Consider the following 20229-nt stretch of genomic DNA (forward strand, 5'->3'; position numbering starts at 1 on the left):
GTGATATCAATAGCTGAGTAGTACTTGCTGCTCTATACTCCGCAGTCCTAATCTCGTATTCCTTAATGCATCGTGCTACACACCACTTCGAATTGTTCGGGAAATACGGATAATGCACCGTAGAGGTCCCTGTCTTAGTCCTTCTAACTATGGAGAATGTGATTCCCTCCGGTCCGAAGGACCGTCTGTTAACATCTAGTGCTCTCACATCTGATACCCTTTTGCAGGAAACTAAGCATAATAGCATAGCTAACTTGCCTGATAATTGCTAGAGTGACAGGTACTTATCTGCCGGCCAACTTGCAAGAAGGCGCAGCACAGCAGCCACGTCCCACGTTGTGCTATACTTGGGCTCCGGTGGCGCCTTAAATCTTGCTCCTCTGATGAGCCTCACTATCGCAGGATGATCTCCTGCCGGGACGCCCACTATCGCCCACTGTGACCCGCAGAAATTGCTGATCTATACACCCCTATTGTACGGAAAGCCTTCCCGCTCTGCAATAGGTTAGCTAGAAAATTCAGAATTTCCACTACAGGTGCTGAAACAGGAAGAACACTTCTGTTCCTACACCAGCTTGTCCATTTGGCCAAAGCTGCATCATAGCTCCTCCTAGTGGAAGGAGCCCAGGATTCAGCGATGAGCTGAGCAGCTTGTGCCGAAATTCCTGGCAGTGCCCACTGTTTCCGGATATCCTGCACGCGACTAGCGGGAGTGTCCCTCTCACTCTCAGAGGATGACACGACCCAGCTGGGTCCGTGAGCAGTCGCTCCCCGTCGGGGAGGACTCTGGGTATGTCCGACACCATTTCCATTAAGGTGGGAAACCACACCTGTGACTTCCATAATAGTGTTACTAATACCAACTCCGCTTTCTCCCTCCGACATTTCGCTAATACTCTGCTCAACATCATGAAGGGGGGAAAAACGTATAGCGGACCTCCCGTCCACTCTTGCAGAAACGCATCCGTTCCATGCACTCCCGGATCCAGCCTCCAACTGTAGTAGAGGCTCCTCTGCGCATTGAGCCGGGAAGCGAACAGGTCTACCTGCAATGGTCCCCATCTCGTGTTCAGTCTCTGAAATACAGCTGGATCCAGCCTCCAATCGCTGGAATCCGTTAGGTACTGAGAGTTCCAATCTGCTACTACGTTCAGTGTCCCCGGCAGGTACTCTGCTGTCACTGACATCCCTGATCGTAGGCAGAAATGCCACAGGTCCTTCGCAAGCTCTGCGAGCATCCTGGATCTCGTACCACCTAAATGGTTGATGTACCGCACCGCTGATATGTTGTGCATCTTCAGTAGGACACAAGATTTCACTCTTTCTTTCGTAAAGGCTTTGATCGCGAACGATCCTGCTAAAAGCTCCAGACAGTTTATGTGCAGACGAAGCTCCTCTTCGCTCCACTTGCCTCTGGTCTGTAGAGACCCAAATCTGGCTCCGCAGCCTTTCCGGCTGGCGTCCGACTCTATTACTAGATCTGGCTTGTCTCTGAATATGGCTCGCCCGTTCCAAGCATCCATATTCTTTAACCACCATTCTAGCTCTGCAATAGAGTCCTGATCTAGAGGTACCAGTGGTGGTACTTCAGACCTTGCTGCAGATGCTTTATCTTCAACCTCTGCAGCACGCGGTAGTGCAGGGGGCCAGGACAAATGACCTGGATGGAGGCTGCTAGTAGTCCCACTATTCTTGCTAATGTCCTGAGAGAAACTTGCTGCTTCTCCAAGCATGCTCTGATCTCCCTCTTGATGTCCCTCATCTTCCGAACTGGAAGTTCCAAAGTCGCCTTCCTGGTGTCTAGGACAAATCCTAGGAAGTCTAACCTTTGCGCTGGTGTGGTATCCGACTTCGCTGTGTTCACCAGAAATCCTAAGGAGGTTAGAAGGTCCTGCACCCACTTCGTTTGGTAAACCAATACCTCCCGATTTTCTGCCAGGAGCAAGAGGTTGTCCAGGTAAATAATCAGCCTGACGCCCTTCTCCCTGATCGCTGCTGCTACCGGCTTCATCAACTTTGTGAAGGCCCAGGGTGCAGAGGCCAGCCCAAATGGCATTGTCTTGAATTGCCAGAATCGATCTCGTCAGCGAAAAGCTAGAAATGGTCTGTACTCCTCGAGAACAGGTACCGTAAGATAGGCGTCTTTCAGATCTAGACGCGACAGCCAGTCTCCTTCTCTTAGGGAGTCTCTGAGCTGATGGACGCCTTCCATCTTGAAGTGTCGATACACGATCCAGCCGTTCAGCTCTTTGAGATTTATAACCGGGCGTACCTTCTCCTTCCTGTGCACCAGGAACATATTGCTCACAAACTTCGGGGATGTCTCGCATTTCTCTATCGCCTGTTTGCCGACAAGCTGTGCTATCTCTCTGTCCAGGCATGCTTGTTCCGCTTGCGCTCATTTCTGGCTCTACGGCCTGTACAGCTGAACCGGGGCCTCTATAAAATCTAGCTGCAGACCTCTGACGGTCTGCAATATCCAGGAATCGCTTGAAAGCTCGCGCCAATTCTCTAAAAACATGCGCGTCCTCCCCCCTACCGGAGGATACTGAATCGCTCTCACCTGGTGTAAATCCTTGACCTCGTCCCGAACCTCTGGACCTTCGGCCCCTCTGGAACCTCCCTCTGGACGGGAAGAACGTGTCTTGACTTTTGTTCTCCCAGTATTGCGCTCTCGGGTTTTGGGGTCTCCTTCCTCCTTGGTTACGATCGGCTGCGCGACCCCTGACGCGGCCGGTCCCCCCAAAAACTCTGCTGGGGAATATTTTACGAATTGATGCTTGCGCCTTCTCTAGTGAAGCGTATGTTCCAACGAATCGGCCCATCTCCTTCCCAAAGGTCTCTCCGAACAGGAGGCCTTGGGCTCCTTCTCCAGCTTCATACGATGACAAGTCGCTCAACTTTGAATCTATTTTGAGTAAAAGACCCTTTCTTCTCTCTGACGCGATGGCGCAATTCGCGTTACCGAGAAGGCAGACAGCTCCCTGAGCCCACCCTGCTAGGGCCTCTGGGTCAACCTCTTCTCCAGTGTCCTTGGCCCTCTCTGCGAGGTCCATAATCTTGGCGAGAGGACCTGCCAAATCTAATACCTTTTCCTGGAAGCTTTTCCTGGATCTATCAATTCCCTTACGGGGGTCCTTGCTCGTTTTGGACACGAAGGTCAGCATTTTCGGGTCGGGCTCAGGCGCTTCCGCCACTTTCCCTGGCAGGTCTGGGTGCGGGCACTCCGCCCGAAGACGTTGCCTCACCTCCTTGTCTGGTGGTTTGCGTAGCCTCACCGCCATATACTGGGTTACTCGGGGGGATGGTTGCCACTCGGTGGACCTCGGATTGCGGATGCTGTCCGGGTCGAACATATCGTCCTGCGCTTCTAGGAGATGCTTCTCCTTTCTCGCTCTCTTACCCCCACTGGGTCTAGCCCAGTCTTCCTCCTCGGCCTCTTCTTCCTCTAAGGAGGCCTGATCCCCTACAAGCTCCTTTTCCGAGCCAGGGTTTTCTCTGATGTTGTCATCCCCTGGAGTGGGGGTCGTGAGGTTCGGCACCGCCTGCCTTTGCAGATGAGCTTCTTTAAGCTTCGCGAAAGCGTCAGGCACCTCTGAGGCCTTTTCTACCGCCTCTTCAAATGAGCCCCGGGGGTCGTCAGAGGCTTTCCTCTTGAGGGCTAGCTTACTCCCCTTACGTCCCTCTTTCAAGGGCCCTATGGGCGTGCGCCTATCAACTTCAGTGCTATTATCCCGCTGCGAAAGCATAGCTTCCAACGACTCAAGCCTCTTCTGTAGGGGTCTCACCCCTTCCGTCACTGCATCCATAAGAGAGCTACCCAGCACTTGCTTAAAGCTGGCAGCGAGGTCATGGGACTGCTCCTCCTCACTCCACTCAAATTCAGACATGTTCTACTGTGCTGTGTGCCTAAAATACCTGGATCAGGTCCCCCAGCACGCCCACTGCTCTCTTATGATATAAATGTTTTTTTTTTTTTTCCAGTGGCTGCACCTTTAACTTTGCTTAGCCTTCTGGCTCCTGTGAGGGTCCTCGCCCTCACTGCATCACACTACTGCTCCTCGGCAGTGTAGGGGTCCACAGACCCGAGTCTATCAATGCCCTTTATATCGAGGGGCTGCTGAATTGCAGGGATGGTGATTTGGCTAAGCACGACGCACGCAATCACGAGATCGCTTCTCCCTCCTTTTAAAATCAATAATAGGGCTGCACTACTTCATACGAGCGCCGGCAATGTTGTACAAACAATCGTCGCTCTGAGACGACGTTACGCAACTCGTTCGCGATTAAGCTCCGCCCACCCGCCGGTGGGGGCTATGCTGAGGGAGCGAAAGCTCTGCGCATCGTGCGCTAGCTCCGCCCACCCGCGGGCGGGGGCTACGAGACCGAATGCTGCGGCCTCAGCGCACTGCTGGCTTCGCGGGCGCCGGCTCCTCCTTCCCAAAGGAGGAGGCCTGAGCCTCTCGAGCGCAGCTTCTCCCGGTGCCCTGACGGATGCGAGGCTGACTGAACCCCAAAGGTGCCGAAAGTGCGACACGGGGCCATCAGCCTCGCGTCTGAAATTATGCATTAAATGAATCTACTCCGGATCCCGCGGCTAAACCCCGCGGCGAGTAGATACGAAAACACCTCTAATTTAGTGCACGAACGTGCGTCTGTGGCAAATTCCTAATAAAACCTGAAGACAAGTGCTAAAGCCACTTCTCACACACTCACATCAAAGTGCTTTCACTCTCAAAACCTTATTTATCTCCTTTACTAACAAACTTTCCCTCTCACTCAGTCAGTTTACCACTGTCATTCGGAGAGGAAAGGAATAGTACTTATCTGCTTGAAGAGCAGTAAAAGAAGAGGAGGAGTCCAAGCACAGGAAGTGGGTTGTGAAGGGTGGAGTGAGCATGGACTACAGAGGCTCATGGATTTTGTAGTTTTTGGAAAGGAGAAAAGTTTGTTAGGACACTTTTCATGGTTTTTGTTATATATGTTTGTTGAACTGCTGAAGAGTAGAATAAATGAAGATGAAGCATAATGCTCGCCTCCAGTCTTGTTATAGAATTCCATTTGCAGTAAAGCTGCCACTGTTTGGCAATGAAGTAAAGGGTTTACCTCCAGTGCTCTCGCTGGAGGTAAATCCACAAGTTCACGGTCAAATTTGCTTTTGGTGGTGCAATTAAAATGGCAGTTATCCCATTACAGCTAAAATGTGGCAATAGCAAAATTACAACCTGCACCAGTAAACTAGTTAGGAGGCACCTGGAGTCCTCTGGTAGCCCTTCTCTCCATGCAGAGCTCCACTGCTAACAGCACTCTCGCATCATGCTCGGGTGATCTTGTTCTGTCCTGTGCTACTGGCACTGACTCCATCATGCAGTGTCCTCGTGGCTCCTCCAGTAGATCTTGCTGCTCCTTCCCTTGATAAAGACTCTGGTTGTGAGCCATCCCCTCATAGTCTGGCCTTGTGTTCTATTGGGTCAGCAAACCACTGACTCTATCACAGACTATGAAAAACAGGGATGTAGTGTGACGTCGGAGACCCTCTAGTTTCCAAGGGTCCAGTCAACCCAACCAGTGATCGGGAGTTGAATCACTGCAGGCGTGGTTGGGGTGGCACAGCAGAGCATCTCCACATGTGTGCATTTTCCATCCCTTCATGTCCAGGAGTGAGGCACATCCAGTCAGGTTGGCTTTCCTTCATGGTTGAGCTGCCTCACTGAAGACAGTGGGGCTCCGACCCCACCCGCCCCAATGGGGCAACTACCCACCAACCTCAACCGACTTATGCAAGTAACATCAGAAGAGTGAATGGCTGCCTGAGATGCTTGAGATGCGTCTGACCGTGACCTAACTCTCCTCATGTCTTTCTAAAGGTGAATGACTCAAATAATGTAAAATGACCAACCCGAGAGGTACGCAGGTAAGTGACTTCAGCTGGAAGAAAGGCTACATGATGCACAGTTGGGATGTGAGTGACTCTATCACTGCTCTAATGGCCGTTAGGAAGTAGCCGCCTGCCAAGCATCTCTACCATTTGTCATATTGCACACATTAAAGCTGTGTACTCATTATGGAACAAGGCGTGCCTGACACGTGATCTCCTCTGGCCTAGACATGAAGAGGCCCAGGGCCTCCTAGAATCTCCTAAGCGCTTATTGACTCCAGAAGAATTAGCGGCAGCGTTGTTCCTACCTGATTTAAATGTCTGACCTGTAGAATACACACATCTCTGCAGAAGGTGTATTGACCTACTGATGTACTTCCTGTTTATCTTTGAAATCTCTGAGAGCGAGGGAAAATGTGTGAATTTCCTCTTAAATCTCAATGTGCCTGTTCATGAGAAAAAAGGATGCCAAGGGCCAAAGCCGCGGGGCTCAAATTCTGAAAGCTGTCTGTTTCCCTTAAACATTATTTGCGATTTTGCAGTCAGTTCAGCCAGGAAATGAACTCATAATCAAGACTCTTTCGTGTGGATCATGTGCGGGCGCCATTTGCAAAAGTGGGCATACTTCTCGCAACCTACTGTAAAATATTCCCAGAGCGATTCATGGGAACCTGCCCACCCTGGACCCTAACTGGTAACCTTCAGCAGTGAACTACATTACATGTGTTCTGGCTGGCCCCTTTAGTTAGCCCAGCCCTTTCGTCCACCCTAGGCTCCTTCATGCATTCTTTCCTCTCTTCTCTTCGATGTTTTTTCCCCAAAGTTTTTTGCTATGACTCTCTGCCCGGAACCCACCCAAAATCTGTCACGACCTGTTCTCCTTGCAAAGGGGACTCGGCCGATTCAGGCTTCAAGTGAAAATGTTGCAAATCAAATCTCACGTGGAGGTGCACCAAGACATGCCTACCCCTTTCAACACGATTTTCCCACCTAACCATCACATCCTGGTTTGCAGAATGCGGTTTTGCGCCGCACTCCTCCCTGTGCTGCCCCGAGGAACAGGAGGCCACTCACGAAGGAAAGTGTTCCCTGTGAAGCTCTTCAGAGCGACATCTCGCGATATAGCTAACGGCCGCAAGCAAATGATGTGAGATTTGAAAAAGCCTCCTGAGTGTGGATGGTGGGGGGATCTGTTGAACAAATGGCAACATATGAACAGGAAAACCCAGCGCATCTTTTCTAAGCACCACCCGGGGTCATCCCGGGAACCTCGCTCAACTGCCTCTGTGAATGGAATAATTGACGTTAGAGATGACAATACAAATGGTATTTCATGTACATCAGGAGTAAATCCGATTTGTTTTACTAATTGACTCATCGACCCCTATGCTGCACCAGAAGGACAAATCATGTCAAATTAATGGATTCAGAATTAAGGAAATCAATGTTTATTTTAACGTGTTCACGTTGTGAGATATGTAAGGGTTTCACTATTGACAGAATTTCATCTAATGTCCTTGGACAAAGATAAATAGATGTTGAAGTCATTGTGGCTGCGTCACTTCCTAAGGGTAATTGCCACACCTGAAGAGTGTAAGTTGCAAGGAGGTTGGAGTCACTGGCACGTGCGTGCAGCTTCAGCCGCGTGCGGCCGTCAATCACCTGTATTATAATTGGTTATTTTTTTTATTATAATAATAATTGATTATCTATAACGTGCTTAATACCCAGAGTTGCTGCGTGCTGTCTTGTTTCCAAGGCGAGTACGTTGCCCCTGAGATATCCTCCCTATTCCCTGGTGAATTATCATATGACCAGAAACAGGCCTTTTCCCCGCAGAAATACAATTGTCTGGGCACAGGTTTATATGCTCAGGACTTCAGCCGTTTAATCAGGAATAGACCCTTAGGCCCCGGAACAGCCTCTATGCCCGGCGCAGCAGCGCTTCCATAACCTATTGAAGATAAGTTATGGCCTCATAGGTCCTGCTAACACGACTCACCACAAGCTATAGCTGCACGTGCCTTGCTACAGCCCCGCGTGTCCTGGACTGCTGCCCAGGTACAGCTCATGTATGGAGGAACAGCCACATATGTAAGACACCGGGTTGCATAGCAAGAGCAGCCTTAAATGCCCCAAAACCCCCCAGATACAGCGTCATATGCCCGCGTGTATCATGTGGAGAGGTAGCGCTTCATGTGCACAGTCAATCCGGTTTTACTGCACATTCTCAAGGCATCCCTTTTAGTCAGTAAATACTCGTACACTCGGGGGCATGCTGCTATGCCCGGGGTCAGGCTGATATGCTCAGAGACATCCTCATAGTCCCAGACACTGTCAATATTGCTACATAGAGCCCCATAAGCCCAGGCCTGTGCCATATTAAAGCAGGAATGGCCTCATATGTCAGGTGCAGTCATCACATTCTAGATATAGCCTCAAATACCCAGATACAGCCAGCGTAGGCCCAAGTGCGACCGCATGTGCCCTGTTCTGCCTGGTTTGCCCACCCTGGGCACAGCACAGGCATGCACAGCACTTGCTTGGGCCCCTTGTTTTCCCTCTTTATTCACCTCTCTTCTTCTTCCTTTGCTCTGGCATTATGCTTCCTCCTTTCATTTTTCTTTCCCTCGGTTTCTTGTGTCTACATTTGCCTCTCCCTCTTTATATCACACCCCTTTTCTTTCACATAAGTCTTTCTATTTCATCTTCCTGGCTATCTCTTTTGCTTCCTGCCATTCACCGGGCCATTCACCGGTGGTCGGCTAGTCTTGGGCTCCTGTTAAAGGTTCAGTGCAATGCAACAATGCTAAATTCACGGAGGAAAACAGCGCCCCCCCCCCCGGAACCCCCCAAGACTAGGATAAGACCTACCTATTGTTCTGCCTCTGTGTTGACTATCTGTCCGGGGTCCTGCAGGTTTCTCGGAAATATATGAATGAATGGCATTTTCTCAACACATGGTCACGAACATGCAATTCATTAACAATGAAAAAAAAGCCAACAAACCCCAAGAAAGGGGGCAGAGGGAGTAGTGAAATGCAGTGTACGGGGGCTGAGGCAGGTAAGGGAAAACGGAAATGAGGGGATGCCTCCATTAGGGTGAGGTAAAAAAAAGTTTGCAAAGTCATTTCTGAAGATGAATTGGTGAAACTCAACTTTGTGAATGAGTCATAGATGTTTTTATAACCTATGGTGGGCAGGAAGTTGCACAGGTTGAAAGATGATTGGCGCGGGGCTAGCGGCTTCTCGTGCAGGCATCCTTAATTGCCATCCATGGATGCCATTCCCAGGGCGCCTGCTGCCCTGAGCACCCTGCCCAAATGTTATATGCTGGTTCAAGGCTTTATGCTGCCCCGGGTGAAATGTCGTCTTGGCAGCCCTACCTCCTCTACGGCCAGACATGACATATTTGCTCTGTTCATTCGGTTATCTCACTCCTCGGCCTTTTTTTACCATCAGCCTTCGGCACTCACACATCCTACTCTTGGATATGTTAGTTGCTGAGTAAAAGGGTGAGTAAATTAGTTTTAGTGTGCTCTACCCGTGGGATAAAGGTTTGCAAGTTTCTGTTTAGGTTCGTTAGGGAATTCTCCAGTTGCTGCACGGCTACAGAGGGACTGGTATCCACCAACCAGTTGAAATGCGTATTGGTTTAGGTTTGGGTTTCCTATGCTAGCCTATGCGCATTAAGATCAGTTATTATATTTGAATTGGTAAATACGTGAGGCTAGATGCGATCTCATTGTATTTCTGATTTTTATTTTGTTTTATTCATAGTTACATAAAACCTGTATCTCAACATCAATGTTTGTATCGTGACACTGTGCAATGTAATGCTGCACAGTGGTGCCCACAATCTCAACCTGGAGGCACGTGCAAGTGTTTCACCGTTTCTCAGACTTTTTCAAGGCATAGGTGATACGAATCAGTCAACAATCAATTATTGTGAGACAGTACATTTGTCCTAGCATATTTGATTCATTTTGCAGTCATGTTACAGGCATATTAATCCTCTTATGTAACAGTTTCATAATGCTGAATGGACAAGTTTCCAGTGTTGCTTTCTTATTGAATAGGTAAGAATGTGATGATTAGATTTTTGCGATCGTTGCATAAGCAGATTTGCTCGCTTCTTTGTTCAGTATTAGTGGGGTTCAGTACAGCCCAGGATGAGTGCCTCACAATGCCGTTGTCAGGCACTTAACGTCAGAGACCCGAGGAAATGAGAAGGGATGACCACAACCACAGCGTATTATATAACCAGGAATAATGAATAAACCAACAAGGACCCAACAAAGGGCGCTCATCCTTGGACAGTTCAAGACACCCTGTGATTTCAAGCAGGGTTATGCTTTTCTCCCAGCAACCCTCACCCTCGAAACATCAATTGGGCTTGACTCTTTTGAATGAAAGGCAGTGGCAGGGAGTGGGAATACAATGGGAAAACGGATTTTGAAAATTACTCACAGAAACTATATGGGAGACAGAAAAGTAATGGGAAAATTCGTTTTGCCACACCTAACAATGAAACACAGGGCTTTGGGGTTTTCATCAGAACAGAATGGGAAAATCAGTTTTGGGTTGGCATCACAGATGCAATGTAAGACAGAAAATGCAAATGGGAAAAAAGAATGGGAAAATCTGTTTTGGGTTGGAATCACAGATACTTTAATAACATTGGACCAAGGATTGACGTCTTTGGAAGGTCAGGCGTATGAAAAGAAAGGGCTAATATATTTTAAAACCCCGAAAGAACCTGAACCTATGTGCCCTATGCTGAAATTACTTGATTTGCTTCTAGCCCCTATTGCAACTTCATCTAAAAGCAATTTGGCGATTGAAGCTGCGTGTTATGATATGCTTGAAAAGTTAGCATGGACTCCTGATTTACCCCGGGCACTCACAGTATTATTATGTTAATGGAAAAAACGAAATTAGGTATTTGGGACTGGAGCAACAATTATGATCAACTTAGGAAATTAAGATCATATTCTGATATATCCAAGAATGCGCATATATACCTAGCTCCTTGAAGATACATATTAATATGCCCTTCAGTCAAAGTCCGAAGATTCATATTACTACTCCGGATTAGGCAACTCCCAGTATTGAGTAAATTTAATGTTAATGGTAATGTTAAAGGTATTTATATAGCGCACCGTCACCAACGGAATTGGTCCCCAGGCGCTCAGGCGGATCTGCAAATGAGGAGGTGGAGGTGGGGGTGGGGAGTGGCTTAGCAGGGTGAAGTGGGTGTAGAAAAGTGAGAAGGTGGTGTCCTGTTGGCAGCTTCAGTTCGGTTTTCACTGTGCGCTGAGCTTGGGTGTGAATATCGGAATGATGCGAGTCCTCGTGTGCTGTTGGTGCGACTTATGTGTTGATTGTTTGTTGTTGCGGTGTGGTGAAGTGCGTGTGGTATGCTGTGCGAGAGGTGGTTGTGTGGGTTTTTTGTGTGATTTAAGTATGCAGAAATTTGAGCTTTGGATAAGTGGGTTATATGTCTCTTAATCCTTGTAATTCTTGTTCTATGTATCTGTCATACAGGGGTAGGTATATTCTTTCTTTCCTTTCCTGCCTGTCTAATTTCTAAGGGCGATGACGTGGTTGGTTCCCAGATGTGTTATTTCGACCTTAGTACACCCAGTTGGGCCAGCATTATCCCCCCAATCTGGTATTGATGCTGTATTATACATTCAGCCGTTCCCTTCCTATCTATTTACTGTCGGTGGTCCATTGCGGCCTGTGTTTACTCTGTGGGCGATCGTTCTTTGGTATGATTTTAGATTATCTATCTTTCAATTTATAAGTTGATATGCCATAGATTGTTATTCCCTTACTTCTGTTGACAGGCGATAGCTTAGGGGACAGGGGATCGGTTTCCTCTCTCAGCATTGTTTCAGCTGTGTATGCCCTATTGTCATTCTTTCTAGTTATGGGATGAAGAGCCAGGATTTGAGGAGTTTTCTGAATAGGAGGCGAGCTCTTGTGTTACATATGTTACATATGCTTTTTGGTAGCTCGTTCCTGGTTTTTGGGACGAGGTGAGAGAAAAAGGATCCTCTGAGTTTTCTTTTGTTGTATGGTTTTGGTTGCAAACGGATGTCGCTGCTGGATCTAAGTGGCCTTGCTGTGCGATGTATGTTTATTTTTTTCCTAAGGAACTCTGCGCCTTGGTCGTGGATTGCTCTGTTTGTTATGCACGTTGATTTGAACTTGATTAGCTGTCTGATGGGTAGCCAGTTTAGCGTAGTGGGTGCTAGATATGGTTTTCCTTTGGAGACAAGATATTGCCGGGTATGTAATATTTGCAATAAATTAGAATCTTCTGGGCATATGTGCGTTTTAGATCTGTGTACATACATTAGTTGTGTGTTTATGTTCGTCACTATGATGAGATTAAGAGTAACGAGTTCTGGAACTATTGCTTCAGTACGAAGAACACAGCGTTGCACATTGCACTTCATAGAATATGGAATAACCTTTCTGCTAAATTAAACATTGAAAGATTTTAGCTTCTTAAGTGAGGCATTGATATTTTAGTGTAAGCTTTATATATGTATAAAATGAGTTTTGATAACATGATGCAAATTGACTTATGGATGAGTTGAGTTATATAGATTTTATAGGTGCGATTGTTTTATATATGATGTTGTTTGTATACATGTTTTTATGTATTTATTGATTATGTGATTGTATTACTTATGAGAAGTCCCTTGGACTAAAACACATGAAATAAATAATTAAATCAAGCAACCCCTCCTTTCTCCGAACTCCATTCTCCAAGAAAACCACTTCCTCTCTCGCCAGCCTCGCCCAAACTCCTGCCACCAGCTCCTACTCCACACAGACACTCAAAGCATGACTGAGCATATGGGCTTAATTAAACCTATAACCCCGCCCCTAATTAGGCCTTCCTGTGAGGATCTGCACCTGTGAGAGTAATTGAGTGAGAGTCAGTGACTGACTGTTCCTAACTTGCTCCACTGCTGGTGCTCTCGGCTATACAGGAGTAGCCAAGTCTTTATATGAGGGAGTAGCCATTTTGGATTCCCCTGTACATGTCCCAGTTGAGAAAAATTAAATAAAAAATAAACAAGGTTGTGATCATAATGATGAGGGTAGGTCACCGGGAGTGAGTCTGTTGCCATTTTTCCCCTGAGTGCATATTGCCTCTATGCTGCATACCACTGACCATAATTGACACTCCAGAGTCCGTGTATTATGCACTTCCACTCTCTCCTTAGTTACAATTGTTGTTTTCACAATTGATGACAGAATCCACTGTTGTGTTTTTCACCTCAGAATTTATTTTGGTTTGGAGTGTGTTGTCATTTTTGGGGTCTGACAGAAAAATGTATATGTCCCTGTTGCATGTACCTCAACATTTCTGCGCTGGCTTTCTGAGGTGGCAGCGCATGAATATTCCGTGTTCTTTGATCTAAGTGCCTGTCAGGTAGAAAAATTCCCTTCGAGCTGGGTGTCTGTGAAATCTTGCATAAATGTTAAAAGAGCCTCTGATGTCTGAATGGAGCTGCGCTGGCTGTATCGGAGCACATTGCTGGGTACGCCACATCTTCGTCTGACGATGAAGAGCTCTGCTCGCTGAAGTGGACAATGTCAGTTACTACACCACTTACCTGCTATACCACTCTCCCTGTTGCTCTCACCACAGCGCTGCGGCACACCCCAGATTTCGTCTTCTCAACTCCTGCACCTGACATGCAGAGGCGTTGCAGGGGGTGGGGGGGGCTGAGGGGGCTATAGCCCTGGGTCTTTTGGTTGTAGCCCCAGATAGAAGCTCAGGGGTTAAAACCAAAAAGGATAGCTAGCCCACAGTCCCGACAATCCCAAAGTTAGCATAGCCCCGGATCTTTTCCAAACCTAGCAACACCTCTGCTGACATGAAACACCATGCTCTATTGTAGTCCTGTGGAACCACATCTGGAGCATGTGGATTGGTCGAGTGAATTCACACAGTTCCTTCTCCTCCCTTTTTACTGGCCCATGTAACCCAGTGCACATGTGTGGACTGAGACTTTAAGTGGCCCATTCACCATGCTCTGCCGGCTCCCACAAACCTGAAAGGTCCCCACCTCTGTGCTTGTAGTTTCCGATAGTGGAGCAGGTGGTTTTATTGGCTGCTGAACGAAAGACAGACCACTGTGGCACCTGTGATGATGTTCTGCTACCGCAAACCCCCCCCTCCCTCTCGCTGGACTCCATGTGGGTGCCGATGCTCTGGCTGGTCGCTCCTCTCCATGGCCAGGTTGAGGACATCTAATTGCTGGCAACACTTTCCCAAAACTGAATACTCCATTGGAGTGCACACCGGTTCTTGAAGGACGGCATTTCTCCACAAATGTACTATGACCTAAAGGTTATTAATAAGTAGGGGGCAAGGGGGATACCTGCTGTCACAATGCACATGGTATAGGAGGACGGGACAAAAAATCAGGATTGGGGAGACTGGAAGAACACCTTAAGAAAGAGTTGGACCAACCATTTGGGAAAATGGATGATCTCATTTCTCTACAGGAATCATGGGGTCCCCAAGCTACTTTACTGGGCAGGATCAATCTCTCCACCTCCCTCTGTCACATGAGTTGTTACTCACTTCTGTGTTCATCAGTATGGGGGTTGGGAAGTCCTTCACTCTGTTAACTCCTTTCCTGCAGCCTTCTTGGATTCTGTGATTAGGTAATGCTTCCAGTACTGGTGATTGGCTGAGGGAGTGGTGGAGTCCTCTACGCGCCCTATATGACAGAGTTCATCTTTTGTTTGTTGGCCCGCTGGATAACGACACCACGGCCATGACCAGCCCATAACATAGGACGTGATCACACCGTATCTCATGCTTGTCAAACTGGGAAATACCCGGTTGTCAAACTGCCAATATTCTGTCATTGTGTAAACCTGGAATGCACCTGCTATTGTCAATCTAGGAGCATACTAGGGTTGTGCAGGGACTATACACATCGGAACTGTCCAAACTGGAATCATTGCAAGGTTGCCAAACTGACAGCTTACAGGTGTATGACAAGCTGGCATTTTTTGGGGGTTAGCAAACTCTGGATATATTGGGATTGTGCTAGTTTAGAGTGCTCTGGGATTGTGAAACCGTGACATTACTGGGGTCTATTGAACTGCAATTGTACTGGGGTTGTCAAACTGATACTCTGTTGGGCTGCTAAACGGAATGCATATTAGCATTATCAAACTGGGAATATACAAAGTTCGAGTATACTGAGATTGTCTAAGAGGGGGTATCCTACGATTGGCAAACTGGGATTTCACAAACCTGGTGTATAGTCATACTGAGTTTTTCAGGGGGTATCAGCCTGGGGGCATTCTGAGTTTAGCAAGCTATTCAAATTCTGGGTATGTCCATACTGCGAATGTTGTGTGCTGGGTTCGTCAAAATGGTAAAGCAGTGTAATTTTCACATTCGAAAAATACTGGGATGGAAAAATTGCCAATATGCCAAAATGGTCACAGTGCGAATACACTGGAAGAGTGCAAACTGGGAATACACAGGGATTTTGAAAACTGGTCGTAGACTGGGATTTTCAAAACGAGACTATATTATCTCTGTCTAGACTGGACACATGGTGAGACTTTCGAAACTGAGAGTTAGCTAGAGCTGTAACAGTACACCAGGAGTATAAGGACATTATTGTAACAGCACAGTTGGTGCACACCAAAAATGATGCAACTTTAAAGGGGACTATACTGCTGTGCACACTGGGTTCACAGTACAGCCATAGTGCATTCTGGGAATACACCAGGACTGTCACTCTGCGAATGGTTTAGGGTTTTACAATCTTGGAATGTACTGGGGTGGTCAATATCTGAGTATACTGGAATTGTCAAACTAGGAATTCATTTATTCATTCAGTTTGTCTAAACAGGTGTTTACTATAATTGTCGAACTGTGAATTTATCGTTATTTTCATCCCTGGATAATACTGGATTGGCCAACATGGAAATACACTGGGTTTGAATTCAGTGACAACATACTTGAATGGCTAAACTGGCAATATATGGCCCTTTGAAAATTGGGAGGATGTTGGATTTCCCAGACTGGGAATGTACTGGGATTGTGAAAACCAAACATACCGAGGCTATCAATACTGGAGTTAAGCTATGAGCATACTGGATTTGTAAAACTGGAACATACTGAGACTGCACAAACTGGGAATGCACCAAGGTTCTCAGACGTTCGTCTCCAGGAGTGTTTGAAATCTCAGGTATACATTCTCGTTGTAGTGCCAGTGCAGTGTCCAGATTCGTGCACATATTCAATGAAAAGATTTTCACAAATGCTGGGACAGTGATCACACTTGTGCTACCGTTCGTCTCAGAACTACCAACTCTGTAAATGTTGTTGTTTCAGAACTGCGTATGCCATATTTGCTGATTGCATTGGGTCTAAAATGAGCAGTTACACAATGTGTGTAGCCTCTGCGCTCCCATGAAGACAGGGAATGTATGATTGTGAGGGCCAACACAATGACTAGATTTATGCTTATGCATGCTGATGTGTGTGCATGTTCAGACACCGTCATATATGGGGGTCAATGTATTGTTGTTTCCTCTCGTGGGAATCCTGAAGTTGACTAGTTAACAAAACAGCAACATGTAGCCATTTCACTGACACCACAAGGGCCAGAGCAAATCACACTCAGGGCTGTTTATTTAAAATCAGGTCGGTGCCCCAGGGCTATGGCATATTATATGCCAAAGGAAAGTGCTGTCAGCAGTTCAACACATACCCTTCTGCTGTTAGCTTCGAGGATGGGTTGGATTGACTTGTCCTCGTGATCAGGACCACCCAAGCAGTCTGCCAGCCAATAGTAGACATTGCCTGGGGTCAGAGTCTTTAATGTGTCCACCACAGGAAAAATACACAATGGCACACATTGTATGAACAGGGAACATCGGCTCTGTCAATTGTGTGCCATAGGATCATGTCCTTGATTACCAACGATGTGATACGTAGTTCACTGGAAACCGGCCCTGAAGTGCCCACTGGGAATAATAGGAACCGGAAATTAACTGTTGCTCGGGCATGATGTCATTTGACAACTGGTCATAATGTAAACTGTAAATGGTGTGCTAAATATACTGGAAGCTGCCAATGAAAACTGGCAGTGATGTGCCAGTAGGGTTCTGATATATGTACATGAAAGCAAGACAGAATGTGTATTGGTCAATATATGTTGCCGCTTAAAGTGAGTAGCTTTTCCACTTTCATTCCTCCAATATAATCGAAGTAATTTCCTATGTGAGATTAGGCAGAAGTGGCAACTAGATTAATTCCAGTGAAGGAGTCCCGATTCTAGACTCATGTTACTTGAATTGAGCTAGTGGTCTGAAAGCAGCTCCTACTGGACAAGATGTTCAATTCACTAAAATCCCCCTTGCCCTCCCAACAAATTGGCAATCTGATGGCAGTCCCGTCCTAGAGACAGAGTCCTGAATTGGGACTGACTAACCATCTCAGCTGCTGGCACCTGACTTTTATGCTTGGTCTAATCGCCACTCCTCTACCTAATACTCTTCTACTTAATATCCTCTACCCTTGGCCGATATGTGGCTTCAAACCCCCTCTCTTTCTTTCTGTAGACACATGTGTCCTCGCTCCTGCCCCTTCACCTCTAACTCTTAATGCACTTTTAATGAGCCTTCTTCTCTCTCTTAATTCTTTCCGCTCTCACATTATGGCATGTAGATCAATCTCTTTCTGTGTTCTTCTCTCTCTCTCTCTCTCTCTCTCTCTCTCTCTCTCTCTCTCTCTCTCTCTCTCTCTCTCTCTCTCTCTCTCTCTCTCTCCACACTAGCACTACCTTCCTCTCTCTCCCAGCCCAGACTCTCTGTCTACAGTGGAGATCTTCCTCTCTTCTCTCCTGCCCCTCTCCGTCTATCTCACTTGGCCTTCCTTATACTGCATTTGCCTTTCTACCTTACACGTCCCTGCTGCATGCCCAAGCCCCTCTTTCTGCCTCTGCCTCTGCCTTCTGCCGATCTCAGCTCAAGACCTTGTCTCTCTTCCACATAGGATCCTCGATTGTACCGAATGACGGAACACGAAGACTTTGCTGGCCTTGCCGGGCACTGGAACTCTTCCGACAGCTACCAGTTCAGCCCAGCAAGTGTCATCGTACCAGTGGTCTTCTTCCTGATCTTCCTTTTGGGCATGGTGGGCAATAGCCTGGTGCTGGCCGTCCTGCTCCGCAACGGGCAAATGAACCACAACACCACCAACCTATTCATCCTCAACCTGAGTGTGGCTGACTTCTCCTTCATCATCTTCTGCGTGCCCTTCCAGGCCACAATCTACTCGCTGGAGGGCTGGGTCTTCGGCTCCTTCATGTGCAAAGCAGTGCATTTCTTCATCTACCTCACCATGTATGCCAGCAGCTTCACGCTGGCTGCTGTCTCCGTGGACAGGTAAGGGGTGTGTGCACCTTAGTCATTAAGAAAAGGTGAAGACCTTCACACCCATCAAGGAGAGGATAACATTGGTGTGTGCTTGAATCACTTAATATAGATAGTACACGCAATGTAATATATGTGTACACAATTTCAGAAAAACCCAGGGGGATGCTGAATTATCGTAGAGTTCATGTTGGAAAAGAAAACAGTGCAACAGCAAACGTAACACGTTATCAATATGGTGTCAGCAGAATTGTTCTGCTCCAGAAAGTGGCAGAAACTGCTTGGAAGAGCTAATGCAAACCCCACCCCCATTATAAGATCCCAGTTGCCTTCCAAGCAGGTCTTGAATTTGTGACACTTCCTGGGAGAGATGGCAGATGTCAAGGGGGCCTTTTTTATTGTAACTCCCGTACAATATGATATATGATATAAGTAATTTATAACGCGCCTGTACACAAGTGTTTCTAGGCACACAAGAAAACAGAGGGAAGACAAGACAAACAATCTTACTAGGCCTTGTGTCATTCAGATCGTGCAAGTGCGACAACTTCAAGCACAGGGCGAAGGGAGTGGGGGGGAGTGCAGGGAGAGGGCAGGGGAAAGTGCAATCAGGGCAGCATTGCTCTGAGTAAGTGCAGCCAGGACAGCAAGGCTCTGGGTAAGTGTAAGGAGGCAGGGGACTGTAGAGGTTACAGTTACAGCCCCTAGGTGCATGGTAGGCCCAGAGGCAGTGCAGGGGAGACTGATCATGGAGGAGCCTGGTACTCAGTGAGATTCTGAGTGTAGCCAAGCAACCCGTTGGCGCCAGAGACAGGTGGTCAGCATGGGAGAGAGAGAAAGCAGAGGAGAAAGGGAAGATCTTGAGCTTCTTCTGGAACTTCAGGTGGTCAGGCTCAAGTTTGAGAGGGGCAGGGAGGCCATTCCAGAGGGAGGCACCTGCAGCTGAGAGAGATCTACCCACCCACTCTCTGCCTGGAGAAGTGTCTGACCCTCAGAGAGTTGGAGTTAGATGAGCGAAGGGCTTGTGAAGGAAGGTATTTTGGAAGAGAGAGTTGGATGTAGTGCGGGCCCCAGCCCCAGAAAGCCTTGTGGACGATACAGAGGGTCTTGAACTTGCTTCTTGTCACCAGCGGGAGATAGTGGAGAGATTTTAGGGCTTTAGAATTACGGTCCCTGGGCTTGAGCCCAAGGGCACGTCTTGCAGTCCTGTTCTGGATTAGTTGCAAAGGGCGAAAGGTAGAGGCAGGCAGATTGAGAAAGAGGATGTTGCAGTAATTCAGCCTAGAGAGAAGCTGGGCTCTAGAGACAGTGATTTTCTGGGGAAAGAGAGAATACGAAGCATTTATCTGAGGAGGTGCAGCTGGCAGTGGGCCTTCTTGGCAAGGACTATGATGTGCAGAGAAAATTAGAGGGTGGAGTCAAAGATGATGTTATAAAGGGAAAAGGACATCAGCCCCTTTAAGGGGAAAGCGAAAGTGGAAACGGGAAAGGGAGGGGTGGGCAGAGGCGAGGCGGGAAAGAGGGGGAAGTCAGTAAGCTGGAGTAGTAACCGGAGTGAAGACGCACCCTGTGTACCGTGTCTTTATTCAGGCCAGATTGAGTCATAACAACTGGCGACGAGCGGAGAAAACCCCACGCCACCAGACGGTGAAGGAGGAGCGTGGAGCACCGGAGCGCCACCGCATCAAGGAGGGACACGGCGACGTCGGGTAGAAGAAACCCAGCATGACCAGTGAGGTGGTCCGGTACGTCGGTGCCTGCGGAGGAAGTTGGAGAGGAAGATCCCAGCGAGGCATCCAACTCTCCCAGGAAGGCAGAAGAAACAGACAGCGACCCAAGGAGCGGCTGGGAAGGAGGTCCGGCGCGCCGGTGAGCAAACAGGGAAGGAAGAGCCCCGTGAGCCTGGACGC

At 47.7% G+C, this 20229-nt stretch overlaps 1 protein-coding gene across 1 annotated transcript in view; it reads left to right on the forward strand.

Moving 5' to 3' along the window:
* LOC138567614 (galanin receptor 2b-like) overlaps positions 1–20229 on the forward strand; it is a 409857-nt gene that overhangs the window by 344370 nt on the left and 45258 nt on the right. Inside the window, exon 2 of the mRNA XM_069646028.1 lies at positions 17940–18331. Coding sequence (XP_069502129.1) covers positions 17958–18331 — 374 coding nt within the window. The 5' untranslated portion in view covers positions 17940–17957. The remainder of the gene's footprint in view (positions 1–17939; positions 18332–20229) is intronic.

The sequence above is a fragment of the Ambystoma mexicanum genome, chromosome 2p, assembly GCF_040938575.1.
Source record: "Ambystoma mexicanum isolate Mex_15411 chromosome 2p, UKY_AmexF1_1, whole genome shotgun sequence".
Classification (NCBI taxonomy): Eukaryota; Metazoa; Chordata; class Amphibia; order Caudata; family Ambystomatidae; genus Ambystoma; species Ambystoma mexicanum.